The sequence below is a fragment of the Canis lupus genome, chromosome 13 (assembly GCF_048164855.1).
Source record: "Canis lupus baileyi chromosome 13, mCanLup2.hap1, whole genome shotgun sequence".
NCBI classification, from domain to species: Eukaryota; Metazoa; Chordata; class Mammalia; order Carnivora; family Canidae; genus Canis; species Canis lupus.
In genome coordinates this window covers 35,037,381-35,064,877 of record NC_132850.1, presented here as the reverse complement: position 1 = coordinate 35,064,877, position 27,497 = coordinate 35,037,381, and the positions used below count along the sequence as shown (strand labels likewise).

Sequence of the window (27,497 nt, the reverse complement as noted above, 5' to 3'; positions counted from 1 at the left end):
TTGTAAAAGTCAAGTTTTTTTTTTATTTAATACATTCTAATCAAATAGTAACAGCAGTAAATAAACACTTTGAAAAAAAACAGGCAGGTATCCCCCTATATCTGGAAGAAAATTAAGTCAAAATATTCTACATGGTAGAAGGGAGACAACTGCTGATGTCCATGGTTAGACAATTCAAGGATAACTTGGAAATTTCTACAGCCATTTCTAAAAAAGTCAATGGCAACAGGTTGGGACACAGCTACTTAAAAGAATCAAATGTCTGTATCTACAAGGTTTTATTAACAGGGATTGAGTTGCACCTGTAGAGCATGACATTCTTGTCTTTTAGCCTTAAAGGAAAAGACAGTCTTTTCTGTGTGCACCAGTTTGAAATGTTTCTAAAATAAGGCTACCTTAAAACGGATTACTACAGTACTCATTCACATCAGAAGAGTTCATACATGTAGTAAAAAGTCAAATATGGGATTTCATGGTCACTTTTTTGGTTGATTTGATTAATTGCATAAAACGAAGGATAAATACTCACAAGCAGATCTGTTTAACAAAACTCCTAGGTACATCAAGAATGCAAAAAGAGAAAATGTCCTACAGGAGGCTCTGATCACCAGGCATCTAAAATTGAAGCTAAGCCTGGGCCAGTTGGGTTCCTTCCACTTCTTCAGTACTCCTATGTCCAGTTCTTCCCCTACTACGGGGCCTTGCACCTTCAACCTAATAGAGAGGAACCTCAGAAAGGCAAGGCATTCTGATCAAATGTTCCTTCAGCCTTTACTCACGACATTTTGTTTTTAACTCAAAAGGATCAACTGGTCTTGGTTAGCCTTAGGAAGATAAGCATCACTCGGGTGAAAAATATTCGGGGGAACTTTAAATACCTAGCTACCTCGTCACACGTTTGAATTAGATTGGCTTCAGCTGTTTTTAGAATTCCGAGTAGTTATCCAGAGCAGTCACTCAAGTTTTGGTTCTCTTTTACATAGCTGCATTCGGAGATACTCTATATGAGGCATGGTTAGAAAAAGAGAAACACTTATACCTGGAATTTATATTCTTCCAAGTAATCTTTTAGTCTTGTTGGTAAAGGCAGTCCCCAGATGGTACCGGTACATTTGTTAATGGTGAGTCTACAGAGATGTTGGAGAGGTGGTGCTGACGTGTAGAGCGGTTTGGTCAGATAAAGGTGAACAGTGCCGTTCCGGGGGGCTTCTGGGCCTGTCCGCTTATCCTTGCACATCTGAACATAGTAGTCGATCAGATGAACCACACTGTCAAATTGTTTAAGCTTGGACTTGACACATATGATAGAGTCCAATCTGAATTTCCCATCTTGGTACTCGATTCGCAGATTAGTTGGTCCAGCTGATGTTTTAACAGATATTGTTAGTAGGTAGTCTGAATGCGAGCTATCTCTAATCAAGAAAGTTCCTTCTGGTGCCTCTTTTAATTTCTCTTTGGCTTCATTAACAGTCATATTTCCCCAGTACCAACCTGGGGTTTTTGATCAAAAGGAAAAAGAAAAGAGGGTAAAATAGTTATTATCAAGAATTTTTAAAATAGGGCAAATACTTGGCAACAATTTTTCCAGCTCTAAGTACAAGCGTGTGAGTGAAAAGTCTACCCGAGACTACCATAAATACTTTCGGGAGAAATTTAATGAGAATGTGGGCCCATTTTCTTTTATGAATGCAAACTGAGAGCCAGTTTTCTGTTTTAAGAAGTAACTTTTGGTGGCTGTTCTTTAAATCATCTGAAGATTTTTTTCTCCTAATGAAACAAAAAAACATTTGCAATATGACACACCGGCTGACAAAGGGCGATGCTTCTGAGCACCCTTCAAGTAAAATCAAACTAAGTCAGAAGTAAATCAGAAGTTAGAAACAAAAGCCATGCCGTCACAAAAGTGCAAAACCCAACTCCAGTAATTCCAACGGGGTAAAAACAGAAAGAACTTAATTGGAAGGTTGGTGTCCACCCTCCTCCTGCCCAGATCTGTTCAAAGCCCTTGGAGAGCACTGCTGTTTACGCCTTTTCCAAGTGCAGTTCCGGTACAACAGCTCCTGTTTGTTGCTTTGATTACAACTACCTTATCAACAGTCATTGAGAAATGAGGGAAGCCCCAACTGATAACTAGTGCTTCAAGTTTACAATCGGCCACTCTTGGACTTTGCCCTAGTCCAAATCCGATCACCCCCGGCGGTCCCCCAGCGTCCCGGCTGCATCGGCCCGCGCCAGCCCGGCTCCGGCCGGTCTTCAACAGGGACTCCTCCGAGAGCTTCTGCACAGGGAGTCTGAGCAGTGTGCTCACCCTCACCCTCACCCTCACGCTCACCCTCACCCTCACCCTCACGCTCACCCTCACCCCCACCCCCCACCCCCACCCCATTGCTCCGATACCTGCCATCCGCGGCCCTCGGCGCTGAGCGAAAGCCTGTGGGGCGGCAAAGACCGGAACTGCGAGGGACTCTTCCCTCTCCCTAGAGCTACCAAAACTTCAACTTTGCCCCAAACGTAAGCTTTTAGGATCCAGATTTTGAAAGCTTCGGTGGTCCGCCGGATTATTCCCCCCACCCCAGCCCGATCCTTCCTTGGTTCAGACGCCGGGAGGCGACAGCGGGCCCCGCGCAGCGCCGGGCTGCCCCGGGCACCCACAGCAGGGGCGCGCTGCCCCGGGCCCCCCCCGCTCCGCGGCGCCGCAGTCGGTCGGTCCCGGCCACTTGGCCGCCAGGACCCCGGGCTGCCGCGGCTGCTCCGCTCGGGAGCCGGATGCGGCCACTCGCGCCCTGGTCCCCGCGGGAAGGGAGGCGCCTGGCACTTCCCCCGGGTTCGAGGCCGCGTGCCGACCCCCGGGCGGTCCCAGCGCCCCGCGAGGCCGCTTCCAAGAAGCGCTTCTCGCGCCCTGCCCGCCCCTGGGCCTCCGAGTCCCTCGAGGGCCGCGGTCCTCTCGCGTCGCCGGGGACCGCGACCCGGGCCGAGCGGGCATCCTCCCGCCGCCCCCGCGCCCCGCCCCGAGGCGGCCACGGGAGGCGAGGGGCCGCCGCTCCAGCCGGTCCTCGGCGCCCACTGCGGCCGCTCCCGCCCGCGCCGAGGGGCCGGCTCCTACCTGTGTGGCTGAGCTCCCGCAGGGCCTTCGCCAAACGCGCCGCCTCGGGGGTCGGCTCCTCCGCGGGCCCCGCGGGCCCCCACTGGCTCGGCGTCCCTTCCGCGCCATTCCCGGAGGGCTCGAGGCACCGCAGGGTCATGGGAGCGGGGTCACCGCGGCAAAGACAGGTGGCCGCCCGCGCCGGGGTCAGAGGGGGACACACGTCCTTCCTGGGAGTCAGAGGGGTCCCCGAAACGAGTCCCTGCGGGGGATCCGAAATGCTGGAGGCGGGGAGGTTGGGGTGCTTCTGGTTCTTCCTCCCCAGGTCCCAGTGCACGGATGGCCAAGTCCCCCGCAAGCGCGGTCACCCACAGTTTGCCTGCAAAAAAGAAAGTATGGGGTTTGGTCAGTCCAGACCGGACCCCGCGGCTGGGGTGTGGGTGGGGAGGCAGAGACGTGGAAAATCCCGGGGACTCCTCCGCGTCTTTGCTCCTGCACCATTTAACCCCCAGCATCCAGGGACCCGCCCGGCGCAGCTGTGGAGAAAGGATAAAGAGCAGAGCAGGGACCCAAGACCCAGGAGCTGCCGAGGGGGAGGGGGAGGGGAGGGGAGGGGAGGGGAGGGGTGGGGAGGGACGGGAGGAGGGTGGGAACAGGGTGTCTTCCCGCCCGGGGCTACCAGCGGAGCGCGCGGGCCACCGAGCCTGGGCACCTGCGGGCAGGGCGGCTAAACGGGCCTGGGGAAGGACAAAAGGAAAACCCGTGAAGGACCGGAGCGATCCCCCGGGCGGCACTCCCTAGCTCTCAATCCGCGCCGCCCGGGGCTCCGGGACCCGGGACCCAGCACCCTGAGCCGCCAGCCCGGGGCGCCCGGGGCCGGAGCGGACGCACGCCGCGCGGAGGCCGCCTCGCCCCTCGCCCCCCGCCCCCCAGCGCCCCGGTCCGGCAGAGGCGGGGGCGCCGCTCCCGGGCCCAGTGCGCGGCCGCCGCCGCCGCGGGCGCTGTCGAGGAATCGGCCCCGGCGCGCAGCCCTCGCGGGGGCTCGGAGCCGCATCCCCGGCCGCGGCCGCCCCACGCCGGGCCCTTACCTCGGCCTCGGCCGCCGCCTCCACAGCAGGCGGCCTCCCCGGCAGACATGGGCGGGGGCGCCGGGAGGGGCCCGGGAGAGGAAGGGTGTCCGCCCGAGGTTCCCCCGCGGACTTTTAACTTGGGAACCCGATGCCGGGGGATGCGCTGTGCGGCGGCCCGAGCTCTCGGCGCGGAGCGCAAACCAAGGCGCGGGGGTGGGACCCTCGCCTGGAAGCCCCGGGCTCCGAAGTCCCCACCCGGGGCGGCCGCCGGCTTCCCCTCCGGCCGCGGCCAAGGAGGTGGGAAGAAGAAAGGAGGAGGCAGGAGCTAGGGCGGGAGGGAGGCAGGCGGGTGGGGAGGAGCGGCGGATCAGGTTATTAGGAGGATTATTAATTGGGATGGCAGTTTGGGGCGGGGGAGGAAACTCCGGAGACTTCCCGTCGCCTAGAAGGAGCCCCGCGAGCCGGCGGCAGGGGCGGCCGCGGGCAGAGCCGCGCCTCGGACTCTCCGGCGCTCGGGAGCGGCGCAGCCCAGGCCGCCCGCGCTCGCGGCCGCGCCCCGCTGCCCTCCCCGGCGACCCCCCTCGGGGAGGAGCCCTCGCGCTCCCCGGACCCGTACCTGCCGCCAGCCCCCGGCCGAGCTCCTCCGGCGCCCCGGCTGCCGGCGCGGGGGGTCCTGAGGCTGTGCGCGCGGGGCCCCGGGGCGCCCTGTCCGCGGCCCGCGCAGCGCCGGGAGCGGCGGGCGGGGAGGCTCATGCTTCAGGGGAAGCCCAAGGCCCGCGAGCCGCGGTCGGGCGGCGAGACATGGCAAGAGTTAAACGTCTGTCCCCGGAGCGGGGTGTGCGCGCGACTTCCCGGCCCCCGCGCGCCTCCCTCGCTCCCCGCCTCCCTCCCGGTCCGCGCCCCCCCCCCCCCCGCGCCCCGCCCGGCTGCTGCGGAGGCCGCTTTCCAGGAACTTTCCAGGAATCCGCCTCACGTGACCGCGGCCCCCGCTTCTGCTTTAAAGAGGCTCCGGCGCGAATGCGCAGGCTTCAGGGGAGGCGGGCTCAGGGCGCCCGGTGCGGGGGCGCCCGGTGCGGGGCCGCCGGGGACCCCGCCCGCCTCCGGCCGCTCAGCGCGAGGGCTCCGCGGGGCGCCGTGTCTCCGAGCGCCCTCCTCTCCCCTGCACGTGCTGTGAGCCGCGTGGGGGGAGACCGGGCGCCCTCGGCGGCGGCCCCCCTCGCTCTCCGGCACGTTAGTGGAGCGACAGCGGCCCCCTTGCAGGCCCCGCGCGCCGGAGGGAGCGGGCGGGCGGCGGTGCGGGCGCCCGGGTCCTCGAAGGCGGCGGGCGGAGCGCGGCGCCTCCTTAAGCGGCGCTGGCGGAGAGCGGCTCCTCCCCCAGGCGCTCCGGCTCCCGGTCTCCCGCGGCCCCGCCGGGCTCCTCCTCTCCGCCGCCGCCGCTCCTCCGCCGGCTCCTCCGCTCCTTCCCGCCCGCAGCCCGGCTCACCTGCGCCCGCGGCGGGGCCCGGCGCCCTCACCTGCGCGCCCCCGCGGTGCCGGGCGGCCCGGCGCTGCAGCCCCGAGAGCTGTAGTCCCGGCGGTTCCCCGCAGGCCTGGCGCCCAGGCACCGGGAATTCGTTCAGATCCCGTCACTTCCCTGCGCGGAGACCCTCACCTCCTCCCACCGGGTCGGAGGCCACCTGGTCTCCGTTGGAACTCAGCACCTGGCCTGCACGTCCGCCTCCAAAATGTGACCTACTTTAAATGTGACCTATTTTTTTTTAAACCATTAACACTCACGGGAAAACCGGATCCCAAATTTCGATAACCATTTTTCTTTGAAATACTATTCTATTGCATCACTGCTCAAAAGCTTGAAAGGTCAATGGCCACTTTCTGTTGAAGCAGGGGCTAAGGGGAAGTTGGGCGAGGAAGGGGGAGGCGCGTCTCGCGAGCCTTGCCTGGTGCGCCCCCTGCCGGCCCCGAGAGGAAACGGAGGCCAGCTTCCTGCCTTCTGGGCCAGGAGTCTGGGAGCAATGGTTTTCTCAACAATTTTCCTGCTTTTGAGTAAATAACTATGCAGACGACAGGCAAGCGAGCCAGGAAGTGAGGGGGGCATCTTCCAGCTAACAAAGGGCTTTGGCGACGTCAGAGTCCTATGCATGGAATCCAGTTTTGTTTTTTTAGAGTCTTCCAGGTGGAGGGCGGGGCTGATTCAGCCCTAGTTGAAACTCCGTAAAGCAGCTAAATGATTTTGCCCAAGTCATTTACTGTCTTTGGACACTCGGCCTTTTTTTTTTTTTTTTTTTAATAAAAGAAAGGGACTGGACCCAGTCCTGGCTCAGGGACTGAGATGAATGAATAAATCAGATTCCATGGAGAGTTTGTGTGTATAGTCTGAGGCCCAGAACCTTTAAGAACCACTAGTCATCTACTAGGGTTCACTATGTTCTAAATTATTCCATATGGCTTCTTATTCCTTGGTAGAGAATCCCAAACAAAGGGTTCTGTAGTTTAAAAGATTTTAAGCATTTTACGAAGAGAAAATAAATTTCTATTTGTCAGCTGAATCTTCCAGCAACCTTCCTTCATGTGATTTCCTGTTGCCTCCTAACATGTGCTATTCCCTGTTTTGCACACACTTTTCCCTCCTCCTGGAATGCCCTTCCCGGATTGGGTGTGTGGCCAGCTCTTGTCATTCAGGTTGGAGCTCAGAGTCATTCCACAGACAGTATCCATTAAAAATTACGGGGATCCCTGGGTGGCACAGCGGTTTGGCGCCTGCCTTTGGCCCGGGGCGCGATCCTGGAGACCCAGGATCGAATCCCACATCGGGCTCCCGGTGCATGGAGCCTGCTTCTCCCTCTGCCTGTGTCTCTGCCTCTCTCTCTGTGACTATCATAAAAAAATAAATAAATAAATATTTTTAAAAAATTACGACAAGAGGGGATCCCTGGGTGGCTTGGCAGTTCAGCGCCTGCCTTTGGCTGGGGGCGTTATCCTGGGGTTCCGAGATCGAGTCCTGCGTCGGGCTCCCGGCATGGGGCCTGCTTCTCCCTCTGCCTGTGTCTCTGCCTCTCTCTCTCTATGTCTATCATGAATGAATATATAAAATCTTTTTTAAAAATTACAATAAGCATAATGCCAGCTATAGGGGCACCAAACTTCGTAGCAAAGTAAGATTTTGACTTTTGTTTCTGAAATGTTTCCCAGGGACGCCCAGCATTTTGTTCGTCTTTTTAATCCCCAGGAAACACATATGGGAGCATCTTAGGAAAATATTTATAGGGCCATGTTAAGTGAAAAAAAAAGAGAATATGAAATTGTAACTATGTTATGACTACAACATTATAACATTATGTATGGCTCCGGGCAAAACAGAAGAAAATGTGGAGAAATGAAAGCCGCTGTTTCTAGGGTGGCGGGATATGGGTGAATTTTAAAATTTGATTTTCCTTGATACATTTCCAGTATTTTTGATATAGTTATCACTTTCCAAAATTGCATGTGGATCAGGGTCTTCGGCTACTCTCAGGGAATAGAGTGCAGTTGTAGAATTTATGACCCCAGTACTGTTGGGTCTCTCTCCTGGACTCCCAGAACTGCCACTCAGCATTGCCTTTCACATGTCTAATAGACATCCCTGGTTTAACGTGTCCCAAACTGAGACCCGATAATTTCTTAAAACAACCCCTTTTAAGAAAAAACCAAAAGCAATTCCTCCTTCATTCTCCCCCCATCTCTGAAAAATGTCATATCTGGTCTCCAGTTGCTCTGGCTAACAGCCCAAAAGTCATCTTGACTGCTCCTTTTCACACATCCCACATCCCATGTGTTGGCCAATTCTTTGACTCTGATTTCACAATAAGCCCAGAATTGAAGCCCTTGCCACATTTCCACCACACACCAGTCCAAGCCTGGTTTACTAGTCTCAGCCTGGCTTACTGCTGCAGCCTCTTCCTGGCACCCTTGTCCCTTGAATGGACTCTTCCTGACAGAGAGTGAGCCTGTTTAAACCAAGTCATGGCATGTCCCTCCTCTGCTCCAGTCCAAATGGCTGCATCACACCAGACGGAATGACAATATCTGAGTAGCCACTCACAACGGCCTACAAGGTCTGGTTGCATTTACCTCCCCGATCTCATCCCCTGCTGCTCTGTTCCTTGATCACTACTTAAGACACATCGGACTCCTTGCTGTTTCCAAGACCTACTACCCTTGCTCCTTCCTCAGAGCCTTCTATGCTATCTCCTTGATCCACCATGCTCTTCCTTCAGATATCTGCATGGTTTGCACCCTCACCTCTTCAGACCTTTATTCAGTGCCACCTTCTTAGTGAGACCTTGCCTAACCACCCTCTTCAAAATCAACCTGCCCACACACACATTCCTCTCTCTTCCCTGCTCTAGTTTTCTCCTTAATGCCGATCACTATCTAACCTAGTTTATTTTTTTATTTATTGGTCTGGTTTTCTCTCTTTTTCACTCGAATGTAAGCTTCATGAGGACATGTATTTGTCTTTGCATTGTTCGCAGCTATATCTTGGCTCCTCCAAATAGTCCCCAGCATTTAGCAGGCATTCCACAGGACTGGTGAATGGGGGAATGGATGGGTGAGTGGTGCTTTAGCAGGGTGGCTTTAACGTTAAACGGCCGGCCATGGATCCCCGCTGTGCTACCACTTGCTACACGACTGAATTTGGTAAAAATCTATATCTCATATCTGTTACGTTCAGTGGGGCAGGTGCATGGCTGCAGTGGGGAACTGTCATTCCACAGAAGAGGGAAGGGAGAGTGATTTTCACAAAGCTGGGAGTTTCTTCTGTTGCCTGCATTGAGGGATTGCCAAGGCTTGGAATCTCTGTGTGCCAAAGTCAAACTGGATGTTCTTGATTTGCCATGCAGATGTTCTAATATTGGAATTGACAGGTGCTCCACACTGAGCTTTTGCCTAGGTGCAGAGAGTGTTTTAGTTTTTGTTTTAGGGGTGGAGGAAGCTATAAGATGATTGTTGGCTTTTGTGTCTGGAATACCTGTGAGCACTTTTAGGGGGCACCTGGGTGGCTCAGATGGTTGTGTCTGCCTTCAGCTCAGGTCAAGATCTTGGGATCCAGGTCATGATCTTAGGGTCCCGGGATGGAGCCCTATTGGGTTCCTAGCTTGGTGGGGAGTCTGCTTCTCCCTCTTCCTCTGCCCTTCCCTCTGCTCGTGCTTTCTCTCTCTCTCTCTCAAATGAATAAATAAAATCTTTTTTAAAAAGTGCGCTTTTAATTGGACACTATCTCTTTTAAACTTTGCCATGTCACCATCACCACCACAACCACCATCTCTCACACACACACACACACACACACACACACACACACACACACATGCACCATCCTCATGAATCCCTGTGATTCTGAAATCCACTCCACTGGAGAACACGGACCCAGTCATACCTAGTCAATAGAAGTGTCTTATTCTCTTGGCCACAGGGTTTGTCCAGTATCACAGCCCAAGCAGATTATTTTGTTAGGATCTGATGTAAGGTGCTGTAAGAGGAATGAATGATCCCTCCCCTTCTGAGATGATGAGCAGTCATAATGACCATGTAAGCCGACTTTTCTACTGTGGAGGAGGCCATCAAAGGATGAAAGCAACAGAGAAGAAAGGAGAGCTCAGGTTTGAGTGAGAGGGAGAGATTCTTAAGTACTTGACTCCAATATGCCTGAAGCTGCACTACCCTTGGACTAATCAGATACCGGACAGAGCCAATGCGTTAATCCTTCCCTATGTAGTTAGATTTGGATTTCTGCAATTTGTAATCAAAGACACTGTCACGGGGTGTAGTGAGTTGGATAGGGAGGGATCTGTGGGAGGGAGTGGAATAGAGACTTGAGAAGATGAAGAACAGAGCTATCTTCCATATGATGAGCATCTCTCACTTCTCTGCTGCTTCTCAATACCAGTTCCCTTTTACAATGTCCTGCTTGCTCCAGCCCCATAATGGAGGACACTCCCTGGTGTCCTGGCTGGCTTCGGGGATTGCAGAGGGAAAAGCCGGGCAGATGGCTTTCCCCTAGACTTCTAGGACCCAAGAACGTGGGAGATGGCCATGCCCTTGGTCTTTCTATGCACAGAAGTTGAGGGAAGTCATGTTCTAGGACAATAGTTGTTAATATAAAGTAACAGATATCTCAGAAATTCTGATAAAAATATACAGGCCAGAGTTAACAAACCACCTGCCTACGGGCTACATTTGATCCCTCAGGCTATTAAGATTGGTGTGCCAGGATTCTTTTTTTAAAAATGTGAATCAAATTAAAATTCTGGAGATTTCACCCCTAAAGTGATCCAGGTTTCTGCTTTCTCTTAACCAACCCTAAACTCTGTCAACACTGGATCCCATTCCTTCAAGGCAGTGTGCCCCTGTGGAAGGCACATTCACTGTAATCCCCCTGTTCACTACAGTCTTCACCATCACCTGTGGTCTCCCCAACACCGAACATTACTTGCCATTTGTCATCACCCTTGCATTTGTTGTTTCTCTTGTGTTGGAGAAGTATTTCTCTGGACCCAAGTCTCTAACAGAAGTAGGGAAATAAAAGATCCAAAGAGAAGTATTTCTCTGGACCCAAGTCTCTAACAGAAGTAGGGAAATAAAAGATCCAAAGACTAGATATTTCGAGACAAATGGGAGAGATCTTATTTCTCTGTAGAAGTGAAACATACTCCTCTGTGTGTAAAAAGCAAAGTGTGGCCAGGTTCTCATACCTGACCTATTTCACTCTATGTTCCTCTGTGGCCCAGGCATTTGTGTACAGGCTCTATCTAAGACTTTCTCTGAAGAAAAATGTTCTGGAAGCACAGATTCAGCGGATCAGTTAACAATCTGAAGGCCAACTATGAATCCTGAGAGTCCTCTTGACCGCTGGTGAGAGCCCTGTCCTAAGGTAGCCTCCATTGAAGTACTGCTCTAAAGAAAAAAGTCTGCCTCCAGCATTGTATGGGAGGGACTCTGTTGCAATTGGCCTATATAGTCGGAGGATCATCAGTCATATGACTTTGGTACCAGAGAAGACATTATTTCACTAGTGCAGAATAATTTTCTTTGTCTTCTTTCTTCTCCCTCATGATATCCTAATCCTCTGGCCTCCTTGTTTCTCAAACATACCAAGCCCTGCCTCAAGGCCTTTGTACTTTCCCCAATATTCTCATGGAATCACTCCCTCACTTTGCTCAGGTCTTGGCTCAGAGAGGCTTCCCCTTTCTTACCAGTGACCATTTCTTTCTCCTGCTTTACTTTCCATCTCAGCACTTAACTATTGCCTGACATTATAATGGTTTTTGTCAATTGTTTTGTATCTCTGTCCCATTGGAACATAAGCAGGGACTGTGTGTAATCACTACTATGCCCCCAGTGCCTAAAGAAGCCCCTGGATAGTAGCTACCCAGGATAAAGTTATTGAAGGAATGAATGGATCGAATTCAAGTAAAGGAACTGAAACACTTTTACTACCTTCTTTCTGGCCTGGGTGCCTTGAGTTCTCATCTTCCCCAGTTAGATATGCTTCTTACCCTAATCTGTGGCTGAGCCTTTAGACTCTGGTCAGCTACCAAGAGGAACTTGGCTGTTTTAGAATTTCTCCTTAGTCTCTTGGAGCCTGACCTCACATCTATGGTACTCAGTAGACAGCCTGTGAGAGACTCCTCCTCTTAAGAAACATTCACGAGTACTTGTTCCAGGTCTTGTAGACAATATAACTCAGCTCACTCTTAAGGGGGTCTCAGTTTCGGGACTCCTGGGTGGCTAAGCAGTTGAGCATCTGTCTTCAGCTCAGGGCATGATCCTGGAGTCTAGGGATTGAGTCCCACATCAAGCTCCCTGTGGGGAGCCTGCTTCTCCCTCTGCCTATGTCTCTGCTTTTCTCGCTCTCTGTTTCTCATGAATAAATAAATAAAATATATTTTTTTAAAAAGTGGGAGGGTCTCAGTTTAGTGAGAGAGACACCACTGACAATTCATTCTAACAAAGGGTTAAAAGTCATGGAGAAATGCACAGACTGGTTTTGCAAACCACTAGGAAGCACCACTGCAAACCACCCTGGAAAGTCCAGAAAGGCTTCTCTAGAGAGGGGATCATGATCAAGCCCCTTAACTTCTCTGGATTCTTGTTTCCTCATGAAAAATTTGGAGTCGATGAGCAATTATGTTTCCTTCTCATTCAGATCATCCTCTGAGCCCTTGTTCCATGACCTCCCAAAGAGCAATTGATGGTGTTATTAGACCTAAGCCTGGGTGGCCTAGGTATGTTTGACTTTCCTGAGAAATTTGCAAAGGTCAAGGCCCTGAATGATGATGTGGTAAGCAGAGCAGTCAGAAGAAATACCTGCTAGTAAATAACAAACACCACTCCTGGCTTAGTCATGGAATTCTGAGAAGCACCAGCACCCAGTGAACCAATCTGGAGATTGGCAATCACGGATGAGACTAACTTTAACCTAAGGCACGTGGCAGAACTACAAAAGGCAAGCTCTGAATAGCACAAATAATCACCACCTCTATGAACCACAAGACAATGTCCATATACACCACACATTGAAAGGCTAGCCGATCACATATATAGTCCTTTTCCGCTAACCTAGCACATTCAAATTACAATGGTCATGCCCTGACATAACAGAAAGCAATATAATATCTTCCATTTGTCTGTATATGATGGCTTAAATCTCTCCTCATCAATATATTACAGCACACACATAATTTTATTCTTATAACACTTTGACAGTGGTAGAAAAAAATGCCAGCTTGCATGTGAATAAATTAAGTCAAAGTAGGTTATACAGTACTTGTAAACAAATTGTCCTTAGGAAAACAGTATAGGGTTTAATATGAACAAAGAAAACATTTTAAGTGCAAAAGTAGCTTGGAGGGTAAGTTGCTTTTTTTAAATTTTTTTGGTAAGTTGCTTTTTAAGTAGGTCATTCAAATCATTGAAAGTGCTATTTCAACAAATATGGCTGTCATATTTTCAAAGGTTATTTATAATATTTGAACAAAAGCAAGCGATAAAGAGTTAAGGGGGAAAGTTGGTTTCCTTTGTTTTGTTTTAAAACATTCCCAATCAAGAAATTGTTATATTTCAGTATATGCCAACAATTCTAAAATAAACATAAAAGGGGGAAGTCTTATTTCTTATAAATTTTTTTTTAATTCTATTTAGAAATAACTCTATGAACATCATGCTGGTAGGTTCTGTCATTTTTCCTTTTGGCTTTTCCAATGCTGCCGAGAAGACTTTTATTTCAAGTTCTCCCTTTCTTTCCCTTCCCATTTTTAAAACAATACTTAAAAGCGGCAAATTTGTCTAACAAAATCATCAGGCCAATCCTTGTCTTTCATGACATGGTATTTTTAGCCCAGGGTCTACCATGCCTTCTGTACTGCCACTATAGTTCCCCCTGCCACATGCTCATTGTCAACCAGATAAATTATATTGTAATCTCTTGATTCCAGCTATTACATGGACAAAAATAATGATGGCATAATAAGATGGCATAGTAGATAAAGATGGGATGAATAAATAAATATCAATGATGGCAGCTGGGAAATCACAAGACAGTTGTAACATGACAACGTCTCACACAAAATGACTGCTGCAAAAGAATAAAACACCAGCTACCAAATCCAACTCGGAAGAAGTGGATAATCTGTATAGTGCTATCTCCATTTAAGAAATAGATTCAAAAAAAAAAAAGAAAAGAAAAGAAATAGATTCCAGGGCAGCCCAGATGGCTCAGTGGTTTAGTGCCGCCTTCAGCCCAGGGCGTGATCCTGGAGACCGGGGATCGAGTCCCACATCAGGCTCCCTGCATGGGGCCTGCTTCTCCCTCTGCCTGTGTCTCTGCCTCTCTCTCTCTGTGTCTCTCATGAATAAATAAATACAATCTTTAAAAAATATAAAGGCGGACATACAGATCAGGGGAATAGACTAGAGAGTCCAGAAAGAGATCTACTGAAGTATAGTCAAATGATTTTGAATGAAACTGCCCAGGTAATTCAATGAAGAAAGGATAGTTTTTCGACAAATGGTGCTGGAACAATTAGACATCCACACACCAAAAAAGTGAACCTTAACCCTTACTTCACACCATTCACAAACATTAATTTTAAATGAATAATAGACTTAAATGTAAGAGACAAAACTATAAAACTTCTGACAAAATATAGGAAAAAAGTCTTGTTACCTTGGGTCAGGCAAAGTTTTCTTAGATAGGACACAAACATCATAAACAGTGAGAAAAAACTGATGCATTGGATTTCATCAAAATGAAATTTTTCTCCTCTTCAAAAGATAATGTGAATATATCTCAATAAAACTGTTTTAAAAAAGATAATGTTAAAAAATTTTTTAAAACCACAGACTTGGAAAATTATCAGAAAATTTTATATCTGATAATAGGTATTTTAGATCCAAGAATACTCCTAAAGAACCTTTACAACTCAATGAGAAAAATATAAAAATCCTACTAAAAAGTGATCAAAATATTTAAACACTTTCATCCCAGAATATGTATAAGTGACAAATTCATTAAGCATTCAAGTTATTCAATTTAGAATAATTCAATTCAATTAGAGTTAATTCAATTCAATAAGAATTCAATTCAATTCATTAAAAATTCAAGTTATGAATTTAGAGAACTCTAAACTAAAACATGATAAAATACCATTGCACACCCACTAGAATGTCTAAAATTTAAAAGATTGACATTACCAAACATTGGCAGGCATATGAAGCAACTGAAACTCTCAGATTGCTGGTGAGAACAGAAAATGGTAAACCCACTTTAAAACAACTTAGTGGTTTCTTATAAAATCAAACATACACTTGTTATGCTTAACAGCAATACCACCCCCAGGTATTTATGCAAGAGAAATGATTTTGTATGACCACACAAAGGTCTGTACATGAATATTTATAACAATCTTAGTCATAATAGCTAAAGACTGGAAACAGCCCAAATGTTCAGCAATAGATAAATAGATTTAAAAAATCACAGTACAACCAGACCATAGGATAATGCTCAGTAATTTAAAAAATAAAGAAAAAAGCAAACTGCTGACACGTGCAACAATATGAATTAGTCTCAAGAGCAATATGTTAAGTATGAGAAGCCAGGCACAAAAGGCCACATATTCTAGGATTCCATTTACATGACTTTCTGGAAAACAGATCAAATCTTGCCAGGAAATGGGAGTGGGTGAGCAGACCATACGAGAGCATGAGGAGACTTTTGGAGTTGGTAGAAAGATTTTATATCTTGATTAAGGCAGTAATTATGTGACTGTATACAATTGACAAAATGTGTTGAACAATACAATCTAAGGGAGTAAATTTTATTTTATGTAAACTATTCCCCCCAAAAAACATGAGTCTTAAAAAGGTAAAACTGAGGGGTACCTGGTGGCTCAGTCAGTTAAGCGTCCACCTTCGGCTCAGGTCATGATCCCAGGGCTCGGGGATCAAGCCCCTCACCAGGCTCCCTGCTCAGTGGGGAACCTGCTTCTCCCTATCCCCTGCTTGTGCGTGCATGTACTCTCTCTCTCATCAATAAATAAAATCTTAAAAAAGAAAGATATGAAAAATGACAACTTGGAGAGGAACAAAAAAAGGAGGAAACACTAAAAATCTTACATTATGGGATCCCTGGGTGGCGCAGCGGTTTAGCGCCTGCCTTTGACCCAGAGCGCAATCCTGGAGACCCGGGATCGAATCCCACGTCGGGCTCCCGGTGCATGGAGCCTGCTTCTCCCTCTGCCTATGTCTCTGCCTCTCTCTCTCTCTCTCTCTGTGTGACTATCATAAATAAAAAATAAAAATAAATAAAAAATAAAAATAAATAAAAATCTTACATTATTCAGTCTAAGAAGTCACTGTACCTGGAAGATTCCATCACTGAATAACCTTTCTTCCCTCTAACCCACATTTTGGCACTGGTACAGGGCTCACCCTAGAAAGACAAATAAGAAAGTTAAGGATTTTTTTTTTAAATCTCTACAACTTAAAGGTCTAGACACACACACACACACACACACACACACACACCCATCCCAACCACCACCTTAATTCAGGTGATTCAAGAAAGAGAATAGTTCAGGGTTAGTGAAATTACAGGTGAGAAAAGATAATGACTTACCTTTAGTACAAAAACAGGTTGAAAAATATCACTCTTACTAGATCTTAAATGCTATCACGGCAAAAAAGAAATAACATGGGACAGGGGTGATAATCATGTTGCAATATATAAATGTATCAAATCAACACGTTTCTACCCTAAACTTAGACATTATATGTCAATTATATCTCAATTTTTAAAAATAAAAATAAACAAATAAAAAACAAAACTAGCACTCTCGCGTTCTCCCATAGAGGCTGAAGTCGTTTACCAATGTTAATCTTAGCCCCTGATAGTTCTGCAAGTGGGCAGAGTGCAGGTAGAGCAAGATTCTGTAGAGACTGAATCGTTTTGACCCAGGGAGAGAAGTGCCTGGAGTTACGTGTTGCAGAGATCACTCTGGTGGTCGTGATAGGGAAGCTGAATTTGATCAGGGCAAACCGATTTCAACTGGTTGTTGAAATCATCCCTCGACATATGATCAAGTCCCTCACTTGGGGCAATTAGAGGTCTCAGCATTAGGGGCAGCAACCCAGTGAGCCTTGGACATTGGCTGAATGTGAGGGGCAGAGAAAGTGGCTTTGGGGATCACATTAAAGTTTCTGACTTGGTGGGGGATGTTACACCACCAGAACCTGGGAAGCCAGGCCAAAGGGCACGCTTGGAAAGAGGAAGTGCTCCCATGTGATGCTTGTTCGTGGTGATCTGGGTGTTTGACCTTGACTTTTCCCATTGGTTTTTCCTCCCCTGCCACAGGCAGCATTGGGGGCCCTTCCTTTCTACTCTCACATGATATTAAATAATCCAAAAAAAGAGAGTATCTGTTTCATGTTCATCTTTCCTGCCTCAGTAGAAGCCACTCAAGGGCAAGACCTGTGTCTTCTCCATTTTTGATCAAGTCCAAACTCCTTCTGTCAGCTTACCAGGTGTATATGACCTTGTTCCTATGTCCCGCCTTCTCCACTAAGCCTTCCCTTTCTCACCTGCCAATTCTATGACTGTACATTGCTAGGGCCTTTTCTCACCTTTAATTTCACTGACCTCTTAATCATACTTCAGGTCTCAGCTAAGCCATATTTCCCTTGGGGAACCTTCCAGAACCACCCAAGCCTGGGGACGCCTCCTGAATGTTCCCACAGCATCTCTACTTCTGGGTACATTAACACCCACCACTTCATTATAATTACTTGTGTTCCCCACTAGCCTTAAATTCCATAAACCAAAGACCACATTTTGTCTGAGTAGCAATATCACTAACAGCAGTAATAAAAATACAGGCTAATGTTTATTAGAAGAATGCCTGTTAGATAGAGAGTACCTAAGTGTTTTGATATATTAACTCTTTTAAAAAAATTAAGAGATTTTATTTTTAACCAATCTCTATACCCAGCATGGGGCTCAAACCCACAAGCCTGAGATCAAGAGTTGCACGCTCCCTGATATCGTAGCTCATTTAGACTTCACAATTGTAGGTAGAGCTTATTACTCAAGGAAGGCCCTATTATTATCATATTTCACAGATTAGAAAGCTAAAATCCAGAGAGCCAAGTGACTTGCTTGAAGTCAACGTTCTAAGAAGAGTGCTAATAAACAACAGCTATTCAGCATGCTGCCCAGCAAAGAAAAGATGTTCCATAAATGTTTGCAGAATTGATTTGAGGTGAGGAGGTTGTACTTGAGCTGGCAGCTCCTATCTGGCAGGGAAGAGAGGGCAGGGCAGGCAAACTCAGAAACATCGTGTACCCACACCAGGCTAACGTGCAGGGACACGATGGTCAAAACACTCTCCAGCAAAGCTGCTCTAAGGCCTGAAGAAGGGGCTCCTGCCTCTCAGGACAGCTCCAGAAAGATTTCAATTTATTATTCATTTTATTTCTAGGAGCCATACTCTAGACACAACCCTGGAATCCTCCTTACTGATTTATCTCACCCTGAGATGACCTGTGGCCTGGGAACCCTCCCACCCCCTCACCTCCCAAAATGATTCTACACCCTACCTCACCCCTTCTTCTAGTGGCTCTTTCTTGTGTGCATGGTATATGATTTTCCTGGATAGCTACTGAGGTGAGGACACACCACGGTGAACAACAGGGTGCCCCTGATGAGGCAGTTCACTCTGGGAGTATCTTTTGTGACACCCCCATGCTGCGGTCTTGTGCTTCTGGAAGTTGTAATCTGGTCTAGATTAAAGAAAGTGGCACGTTTCCATTCCCTCCTGAAGGAATAGGACAGAGTGGCAGTGAGAATTGGATCTCCATCCCCAGGGCTTATTTGTCCTACTCTGAATAAATAACTCCTGGATTCCAAACCCCACTCACTTGCTGAGTGACCATTAGCAAGTTGCTTAACTCTCTGGATCTCAGTGTCCTGAAGTAGAGATAATCCTCCCTCATAAGAATGTGGTGAGATGTAAGTAAGACGGTGCCTATGAAGATTATTTCTTCATAAATTGTAAAGCTTGGGCCAAAAAGTCACAGCACCTGACACATAGTAAGTGCTCAAGGTTTTGTTTTTCTATGAAGGATGATAGTCTCACCTCCTATACCTCCTATTCATTTTATTTTATTTTTTAAATTTTATTTATTTTTTATTTTTGTTGGAGTTCGATCAGGACTTCATTTTAAACCTCATTTTTTTTTGGGACGCCTGGGTGGCTCAGCAGTTTGGTGCCTGCCTTTGGCCTAGGGTGTGATACTGGAGACTCGGGATCCAGTCGGGCTCTCTGCATGAAGCCTGCTTCTGTCTCTCTGCCCGTGTCTCTGCCTCTCTCTCTGTATCTCTCATTAATAAATAAAATCTTTAAAAAAAAAACAACCCTCATTTATGGCTTAATTTTTAATTCTAGGAGCCCTCCAGAACACCTTGGAGCCTCCTAGGTGTTTAGATACCCATCGCGTCAACTCTGCCCTAAACGTTTTGCACTGCATCACTGTGATGGTTGGATCGTATAGGTCGACTTGACCGGGCAGAGAAACACCCAGATACCTGATAAAACATTCTTCCTTGGTGGGTCTGTGAGAGTGTTTCCCAAAGAGATCAGTGTGGGTAGACCTAGTGAAGAAGATCACCCTCCACCTCTCATGTGGGCGGGCATTGTGGAATCTGTTGAGCGCCCAAACAGAACAAAAAGGCAGAGGAAAGGAGAATTTGCTCTCTGCCTCAGCTGGGACGTCCACCTTCTCCTGGGACTCAGAACCATCTCGTATCCCAACCCCCTTCCTCGGGCCTTTGGACTTGGGACTGAATTACCCCGGTGGCTTTCCTGGTCTCCAGGTTACAGACAGCAGAGTGTGAGGCTTCTCAGCCTCCATACCCATCTGGGCAGACTTACACATCTATCTTCTAGTGCTACTGTTTCTCTGGAGAACCCTAATACACTCATCTTATGTCTTACTGGAATCTTGAGGCAGGAGCATCCTGGATGATTGTTCCATGGAACCTCTTTTATTTTGGAGGGAAGAACTACCATTTGAATGACAGCCTCCTATTGATTTCAGGGAAATAAGCTCACATCCCATGGGAATTTCCACCAACACTTTCCTTTCTTCCTTGGAATGCAACTTTATAATTGGTACTATTGCGTTCTGTCCAGATTCCCTTTGCCCCACTGGCAGGCCTAGCTGCAAGGATTGGACACTCTGGGTTTACAACCGTACCCTTCCCTGCACACTTGCCCTTGACTTACAGGAGCCTCCTTGCCCAGGAATATCTGGGAGGTTATTCTACACTCCCCCAGCCCCTTACTGCAAGCTGGAACAACTTTGTCATACTGTGTCGTGTTTTGTGACTCCACTCCTGACACCAAATACGTGGCTTTTGCCTAACACCAGCCAATCCTCCAACACCAACTGGGTGTCCCATGATTCAATTCAATCCTAATACTATATCTATACCTGGGGTTAGTTAACATGAGATCCTACAAGTGAAAGAGCTCAGTCCTACAAGATTGCCCCCACTCCAGATGCCAGCTGCAAGTGAGGCCCCCAAGTGACAGGCACTTCTGCCTAACTGACTACAAATTTGGGGGCTCCCATGATGTCCCCCACCGGGGTCCGATAATTTACTAGGACAACTCCCAGAGCTTCAGAAAGTGCTCCACTTACTATTACAGTTTATTGTAGAGGATGCAAATGAACAGCCAGATGGTGAGGTACACAGGGTGAGATCTGAAAGGCTCCCTAGAGCAGGAGCTTCTCAGGTTAAGGGTAGGTAGATGTGTTCACCAGCCCAGAAGCTCCTCAAACCTCATGGTTCAGGGGTTCTGCGGAGGTTTTATTCCATAGGCATCATTGAGTCAATCGTTGGCCATTGGTGCCTGACCTCCATCTCTTGCCCCTGTGCCCTCCCCATAGGTGGGGGAGCAGGGTGGAAAGTTCTAACCCTCTACACGTGTGACTGCCTTTTCTGCAGACCAGCTCCCATCCTGAAGCCTGCTAGCCCCACCCCCCGGCCCCCCAGGACTCATCTCATCTGCAAATAAAAACAAAAGATAATCATTTCTAAGGGTTTGAGGAGCTCTGTGCCAGACACATATTCTTTATCATATCAGAGGCAGCAGCAAGCATCCGTCTGAGATCCTGGTGGGATCGGGCTGAGGCTGCACCCACCTCTTTGCCCGGCTTCTCCCCTGCCCGGCCCCATTTCACTCATATCTTCAACAGTTTTGCCCCCAAAACTCTTTGTCAATAAAGCAGTCACACAAAAGCCCTGCACTTAGTGCTGCTTCAGCAGACTCCAATCTAGAGCACACCTGCAGCTTTCAGCTCCTCACAGGTATTCCCATGTCTTTTATGTGAATTTTGACCGGGCCTTCCTTGGGATTAAATCCCGATCTAATTTATCTTTGCCTTCCTGTGCCACTTGTGCCACTCCTCACACATACACGATTGTCGAGAAATTTTGTGTATTTCCTAGTTTGGGCTCATTCACATGGCTGGACAGAACTGTTAAGTTACCGACTTGTTTTCTCTAATTGCCATTCTGCATGCCCACCCGCAAAACCTGGCACACAAGTGGTTTGATTCTCCCCGGGAAGACAGAGGATTCGAGAAAGAGGGGAGAGGATTTCGAGAAACGGCTGGAGAACAGGCCCCTGTGGAAATACCTCCAGGCCAGTTCCGCCCAGTGCCAGACACAGACAAGGCGGCTCCGTGCCTCGAGTATTTTTGTTCTTTCCAACTTCCCTGCCCGATCAAGTTAAATAGTCCCTAAAAGCAAATAAATGTGGCAAAGATAAAACAAATATTTTTTTCCAATTGGATTGGTTCATTCCAATGGGTTCAGAGGAGGGAGAACCAGAATGTTTTGATTAAATCAGATGTTGCCATGAAATGATTTGCTTGTTTACTACCAAGCTGTCTTATGTCTTGTCATTATCTACCAAAATGGGAATTCTTGGTATTATTGAGTGGCTAGCCTTGAAGGGGACACTGACAAGGTTCTTCAACCTAATGTTGTTACGAACATTGTTGTTAGGATGTTACAAAGTGTAAAAAGCACGGAATCAGAGGCCACAGGCAAGTACAACCTGGGCTCTCTGTATCCCGTTGACAAGCCGGTGTGTTTCTGACAACTAAGTTGTCCATGTTCCTTCCTTTTTATATATCTTACGTGCATCTCGCCCAGGCACTACCATGAGGTAACCTCCTGGCAGAGGAGGGGGTAATGCTTGGGTGATTCTCAGGGTGTGGAGACCACAGTTCCTCCTGACCTAAAAGGTCTTCAAGGTCCTGACTTGGGGCCACTGACTTGATGGTGGTGGTTGTTTAGTTATTAATCACCCAGAGTGATGGTGACCCTGTGCGACGGCTAACGGTGGTGATGACAGATAACATTTATTGGATCTGTCAGGCCTTGTTCTAGGACTTTACTGATTAATGCCCCCATCACAACTCTATGAGGGAGGGAACTCTAATATCATTATATGGCACTCGCTTTGGCGGCACCTACATAATATCATCATTTTACACGTGAAAAAACTGGGCCTGATAGATGTTAAGTGATTTGCCTAAGCATAGAGGTTCTTTTTTTTTTTTTAATTTTTTTTAATTAAAAAATTTTTTAAAAATTTTATTTACTTATGATAGTCACAGAGAGAGAAAGAGAGAGAGGCAGAGACACAGGCAGAGGGAGAAGCAGGCTCCATGCACCAGGAGCCCGAGTGGGATTCGATCCCGGGTCTCCAGGATCACGCCCTGGGCCAAAGGTAGGCGCCAAACCGCTGTGCCACCCAGGGATCCCAAGCATAGAGGTTCTAAGTGACAGAGCCAACCTTGACCTCACACGTTGTGGCTCTAAACCCAAGGGTGAGAGATCACCACATACCATCAAGTAGTGTTAGTCGTACCAGCAACTAATAACATTTGAGTGTTAAACATATGCCAGCCATGATGCTACTAGTTATATGTATCAGCATCAATCTTCATAAAGCCTCGATCAGATAGATATTTATCATCTTCTTTTTACTGAGACACAGAGAGGTTAAGTAACTCGCCTGAGGTCACCAGCCAGTCAGTGAAGGAACAGGCTTCAAGTCCATGTAAGACGCCTTTGGAGGTAACACTCTTAGGCTTTTCTGCTCTTGTTTATGGGTACCATGAGCTTTGGCTTTGTGGAACAGGTGCAGGCTGCTATCAGCAACGCTTTGTAAAGTCCTGTCTGTTCTGCTCCCCTGGGAAGACACCGAGAGAGCCACAGAACAAGACCAGAGACCCAGGCTGAGGTACACATCTGTTCTGGTTGTTTGCCAGCCCAGCATTTCCCCCTCATCTTGGTAAGAGCACTCTAGTTTCCTGTTGGGGAATGTATTCGTTTTCTGTTGTTGCTGTAACAAATGACCATTAACTTGGTGGCTTAAAACAACACAAATTTATTATCTTGCCATTCGGGAGGTCAGCTGTCCAAAATAGATCTCACCAAACTAAAGTCAAGGTGTCAGTAGGGCTGAATTTCTCTGGGAAGCCCTCAAGGACAATCTGTCCCTTTGCCTTTTCCAGTTTCTAGAGATGCCTGCATTCCTAGGCCTCTGGTTGTGCTCCTCCATCTTCAAAGCCAGCAACATCAGGTCGCATCCTTTTTGTGCTACCACCTGTCTGGTTGCCCCTCTTCTGCCTCCTTCTTCCACTTACGACCCTGTTGATTGTATTGGGTTTACCTGCGTAATCTCCCTAGTTTAAGGAGCTGACTGGTTACCTTAATTCCTCCGTGCCACGTAACCTAGTCTTGGTTTCTCAGGGTTAAGGGATCGACCCCCTCTGGGGTGGTACCTCCCGCAGGAAACCTCCTCTTTTCACTCTTGGATCACATATCTTGAATTAGTCCAACCCAACAACCCTGACTCAAAGGATGGGTTTGGGACTTTACCGGGATTCTTGGAAAAGAGGGGGCCTCCTTACCACCCCCCTCAAATTGTGGATCATAGCTCATCTGCTGCAAAGGTGGCTCAGCAGTGGGGCCTCTGCCCTTTCTGTACTGGCTGTTAGGTATTGACAATCCTCCCTGCTGCTGGGGCTCACGAGCCAGTAGCTGCTGTGCCCACCTTCGCCAAAACCTGGGACGAGTGTTACTAAAATAATGAGGCCTCTTCCTCTTGCAGCATCTTCAGGAAGCTACTATATGGTACTTAATGTCTAAAAAACAAAGAGAACTAGCATAAGGTCCCTTTAATGCTATCCAGCTTAGCACCATTTAGTACTTTGTTTAGTACTTGCTGGCTTGATTTGAGCATCAGGATTGAACACCAGTGTTCAGCATTTGGACTCCTCTTTAGCCTCTTTGTCATTCTCAGCATCCTGAAAGTTTTTTAAAATGCAGTAAAATATCTGTTTGCTAGGATCCACTTGGAGGACATGTTACTAGTTGGGCTTCTGCTGTGTGGACACCATGTAACAAATGACTCCAAATTCTCTGTGGCATATCAGACGAATTTCTTTTTCTTCCTACCAGGTCCATAGGGCTGCTGGGATAGCTCTGCTTTGGGTTGCAGATTGGGATCAGGTCCACTCCATATTTCTTTCATTTTCCTTGGACCAGAAGTTACCCAGGACAGTTCTTCCCATGGTGGAGGACAGGACAACAGGGGCCAAGCCAAACTACAGGAACACATTTAAAGTCTCTGCTTATCTCATGTCCACTAATATATTCCACTGGCCAAAACAAGTCATATGCCAAGTCCACCATCAGTGCATGGGTAAATATACTCTGCTCTCTCCAGTAAGGGGTGGGGGGGCACTATTGAGCAACATGGCAAAGACTGGATCCTATCACTGACACCTTCCATTTTGATATTTCCCTCTTCTTTTGTGAAAAAAGAGAAAACTGCAGGAAGTGGTTATTTCAAGGATTTCCGCAAAAATTTTCTGAAAGCTATTTCCAGAAGTTTTCAGGATTACTAAGATTTCATTTCATCTCCTGCCTGTAGGTCTGACTTCATGGACCTCATGCAGGAACACAGGGCCCCACATTCAGAAGGACCCCATACTTGGTTTAATGCCCTGCTGTCACTGTCTCTAAGTTTTTAATACTTTTTGAACAAGGAGCTCTAAATTTTCATTTTGCACTGGTCCCCACAAATTATGTATCCAGTCCTGTCTATTCATGCTAAATGTACGGGCCCAGAAAGTGAGGATTCATACTCAGACTGCCGATCCTTAGACCTAGAGATGCCAAAATGATCCCAAATCCAATTCTAATAACCATGTTCCTTCATTCATTCAACGATGTTTACTGGGTGCTGTCATAGTTCTAGATTTGGAAGATAAAACCCTAAACTAAACCAGCTCTGCCCTCATTTGTTTACACTGTGCCATACTTCCTGTTATCTGCCCACTGGACAGATGACTTTCATGTGCGGCTATTAAGGGAAAATCTGATGCAGACACATGTAACAGAGTGTGCCATAGATAACGTGGGGTGGGGGTCACACCCAAATCCCCACAGTCAGCAGAAGCTCCATGCGACCCAATCTCTCCCTTCCAAGGAAACAAATCAGAATGCAAGAGTAAGAGTGATAATATCAGAGAGCTCATCTTAAACCCACTCTGGATTGTAAAGATAACAAATCTTTCACAACGTGGCTGCTTTAGATATTGTTCTAGTCCCTAAGTAGCAAAAAGACAGATTCATTTTATAAAGGTTTTCAACCATAAAGACTGAAGTCAAAGAGCAAACCAAGTTTCTGGTTAACATTTCCCAGGGGCTCTGCAAATATCGTGAGAAATGCCACTTTGTGACAGCTTCAGCCAAACACCAGCCCCATCCTTCAAGCAAGCTGCTTACTCTGGTGTTGCTCAGAGGAGTAGAAAGATGTCAGATTGCTGATCTGCTTGAACGATCAGAACAGGTGTATTTCATGCTCAAGCATCAGGGATCCTGCCCCAGAAAAGAATCATTCTCTCATTGGCTTGCTTTACAAAAATTCATGCCCTTGGGCCCAAAACTCCTACTCCCCCTCACCCTAAACTAGACTCTGCTTCCAAGCAAGCCCAGCTGGAGCGAGCATGTTAACCACACGCACATAGGCCTCCCTGAGACAGATGGCCAGTAGCTCTGTCAGACTGTGTTCTCCCGGGCTCCTGAGACCAACGTTCTCAAACGTTAAACTGCACCAGGATCGCCCAGGGGGCTTGTTAAACACAGACTTTGGGGCTCCACCCTAGAGTTTTTGATTCAGTAGGTCTTGCATGGGTCCTCAGATTTTTCTTTTCTTTTTTTTTTTTTTAAGATTTTATTTTATTTATTTATTAATGGCAGACAGAGAGAGAGGCAGAGACATAGGCAGAGGGAGAAGCAGACTCCATGTAGGGAGCCCGACATGGGACTCGATCCCAGTTCTCTAGGATCACACCGAAAGCCAAAGGCGACACTAAACCACTGAGCCACCGGGGCTGCCCAGATTTTGCTTTTCTAGAAAGTTCCCAGATGCCTGATGCTGCTGGTCTAGGTACCCGCCTTTAAGAAGTACTGATTTTAGGGCCTTGCCTCTGGTCCTCTGTCTGTGCAACACTGTCCTTGGAGCTGAGTATGTTCCCAAACAGACCCTAATTAATTCTCTGGCTTCTGACCAGTCCTGCTTTGACTTTCCTCAATTCCAATCCATTCCTCAATTCCATTTGCTAGTCCCTGTGCCCCACATTCCACTGAAAGTGTTCTTGCTAACATTATAAATGATACACCTGCTACCAAATTTCAGAGACAGGGGACATCACACTTGGGTGTTGCACCAGCTGCGTCACAACACAGCATGTCCAAATTGAACTCAGTGTCTTCCCCACAATGTTCGACTGGTGTCTAAGCCTGCTCAGCTGCACATGATAACACACCATTGAGCTTCTTTGCAGCAGCTGCCCCTCCCAATTAGCACAGTGCAGGTGTGATTTCCAAGCCCAAACCTCCTGACACCCTGATTTGGGACTTCTGGCCTCCAGAACCAGGAGAAAATAAATTTCTGTTGTTTTATTTTTTTTAATTTTATTATTTATTCATGAGAGTGAGAAAGAGAGAGAGAGGCAGAGACACAGGCAGAGGGAGAGGCAAGCTCCATGCAGGGAGTCCGATGTGGGATTTGATCCCGGGACTCGATCCCAGGACTCCAGGATCATGCCCTGGGCAGAAGGCAGGCACTAAACCACTGAGCCACCCAGGGATCCCCAATTTCTGTTGTTTTAAGCACTCCCCACCCCCACACCACCACAGCTGGTGGTAATTTGTTATAGCAGCCACTGGAAACTAATACATCCTGCTTCCATTCTAACAGGGGCGATGGTGATGGAGGGGCTACCCCACTTTGGAGATTTGACCTAAGACATAGAAAGGAGGAAATTTCTAAGCTTTCTCAGGGTGGGTGTGGTGCTTGAAAAATAATCTAGGCACCAGCCTATCCAAAATGAAGACAGTCACCATTTTGGCACAGATACTTATCCACTAACATAGGACTATCTATCTCTTACACCAGTCCTATTTAGTACCCTGAAGTACTAGGGCATTCTGTAACTGGTTGGAGACAGGCTTTCTTTGTAGAATAAATCATGAAAAAAATTCTACTTTCATTGACCATCTCCTCTCCCAGAATGTTTAAAATTAATTTTCTTTGTAATTTCTGATAGTAAGTACTGATAGCAAATTTCCTTACCAGCTTTTGTAATCCCAGAGCCGTCACAGAACTTCCATTGCTGTAGGCAATTGTTCTTTTACACGGCTGTGATGACGTCAGCCA

At 47.6% G+C, this 27,497-nt stretch overlaps 1 protein-coding gene across 7 annotated transcripts; it reads right to left on the bottom strand.

Annotated features, from left to right (window-relative positions):
- Positions 1-27,497, bottom strand: SOCS2 (suppressor of cytokine signaling 2). Of its 7 annotated transcripts, XM_072773073.1 has the most exons (5): positions 27,414-27,497; positions 16,050-16,120; positions 15,805-15,966; positions 3,104-3,461; positions 1-1,491 (listed from the first exon to the last, which is right to left on the bottom strand). In XM_072773073.1, the coding sequence occupies exons 4-5, from the start codon at positions 3,240-3,242 to the stop codon at positions 1,034-1,036; spliced, it is 597 nt and encodes a 198-aa protein (XP_072629174.1). In that variant the 5' UTR covers positions 3,243-3,461; positions 15,805-15,966; positions 16,050-16,120; positions 27,414-27,497; the 3' UTR covers positions 1-1,033. The 7 variants fall into 7 exon arrangements, with proteins under 7 accessions (XP_072629174.1, XP_072629179.1, XP_072629177.1 ...); XM_072773078.1 differs by lacking the exons at positions 15,805-15,966; positions 16,050-16,120; positions 27,414-27,497 and adding an exon at positions 5,667-6,048; XM_072773076.1 differs by lacking the exons at positions 15,805-15,966; positions 16,050-16,120; positions 27,414-27,497 and adding an exon at positions 5,929-6,036.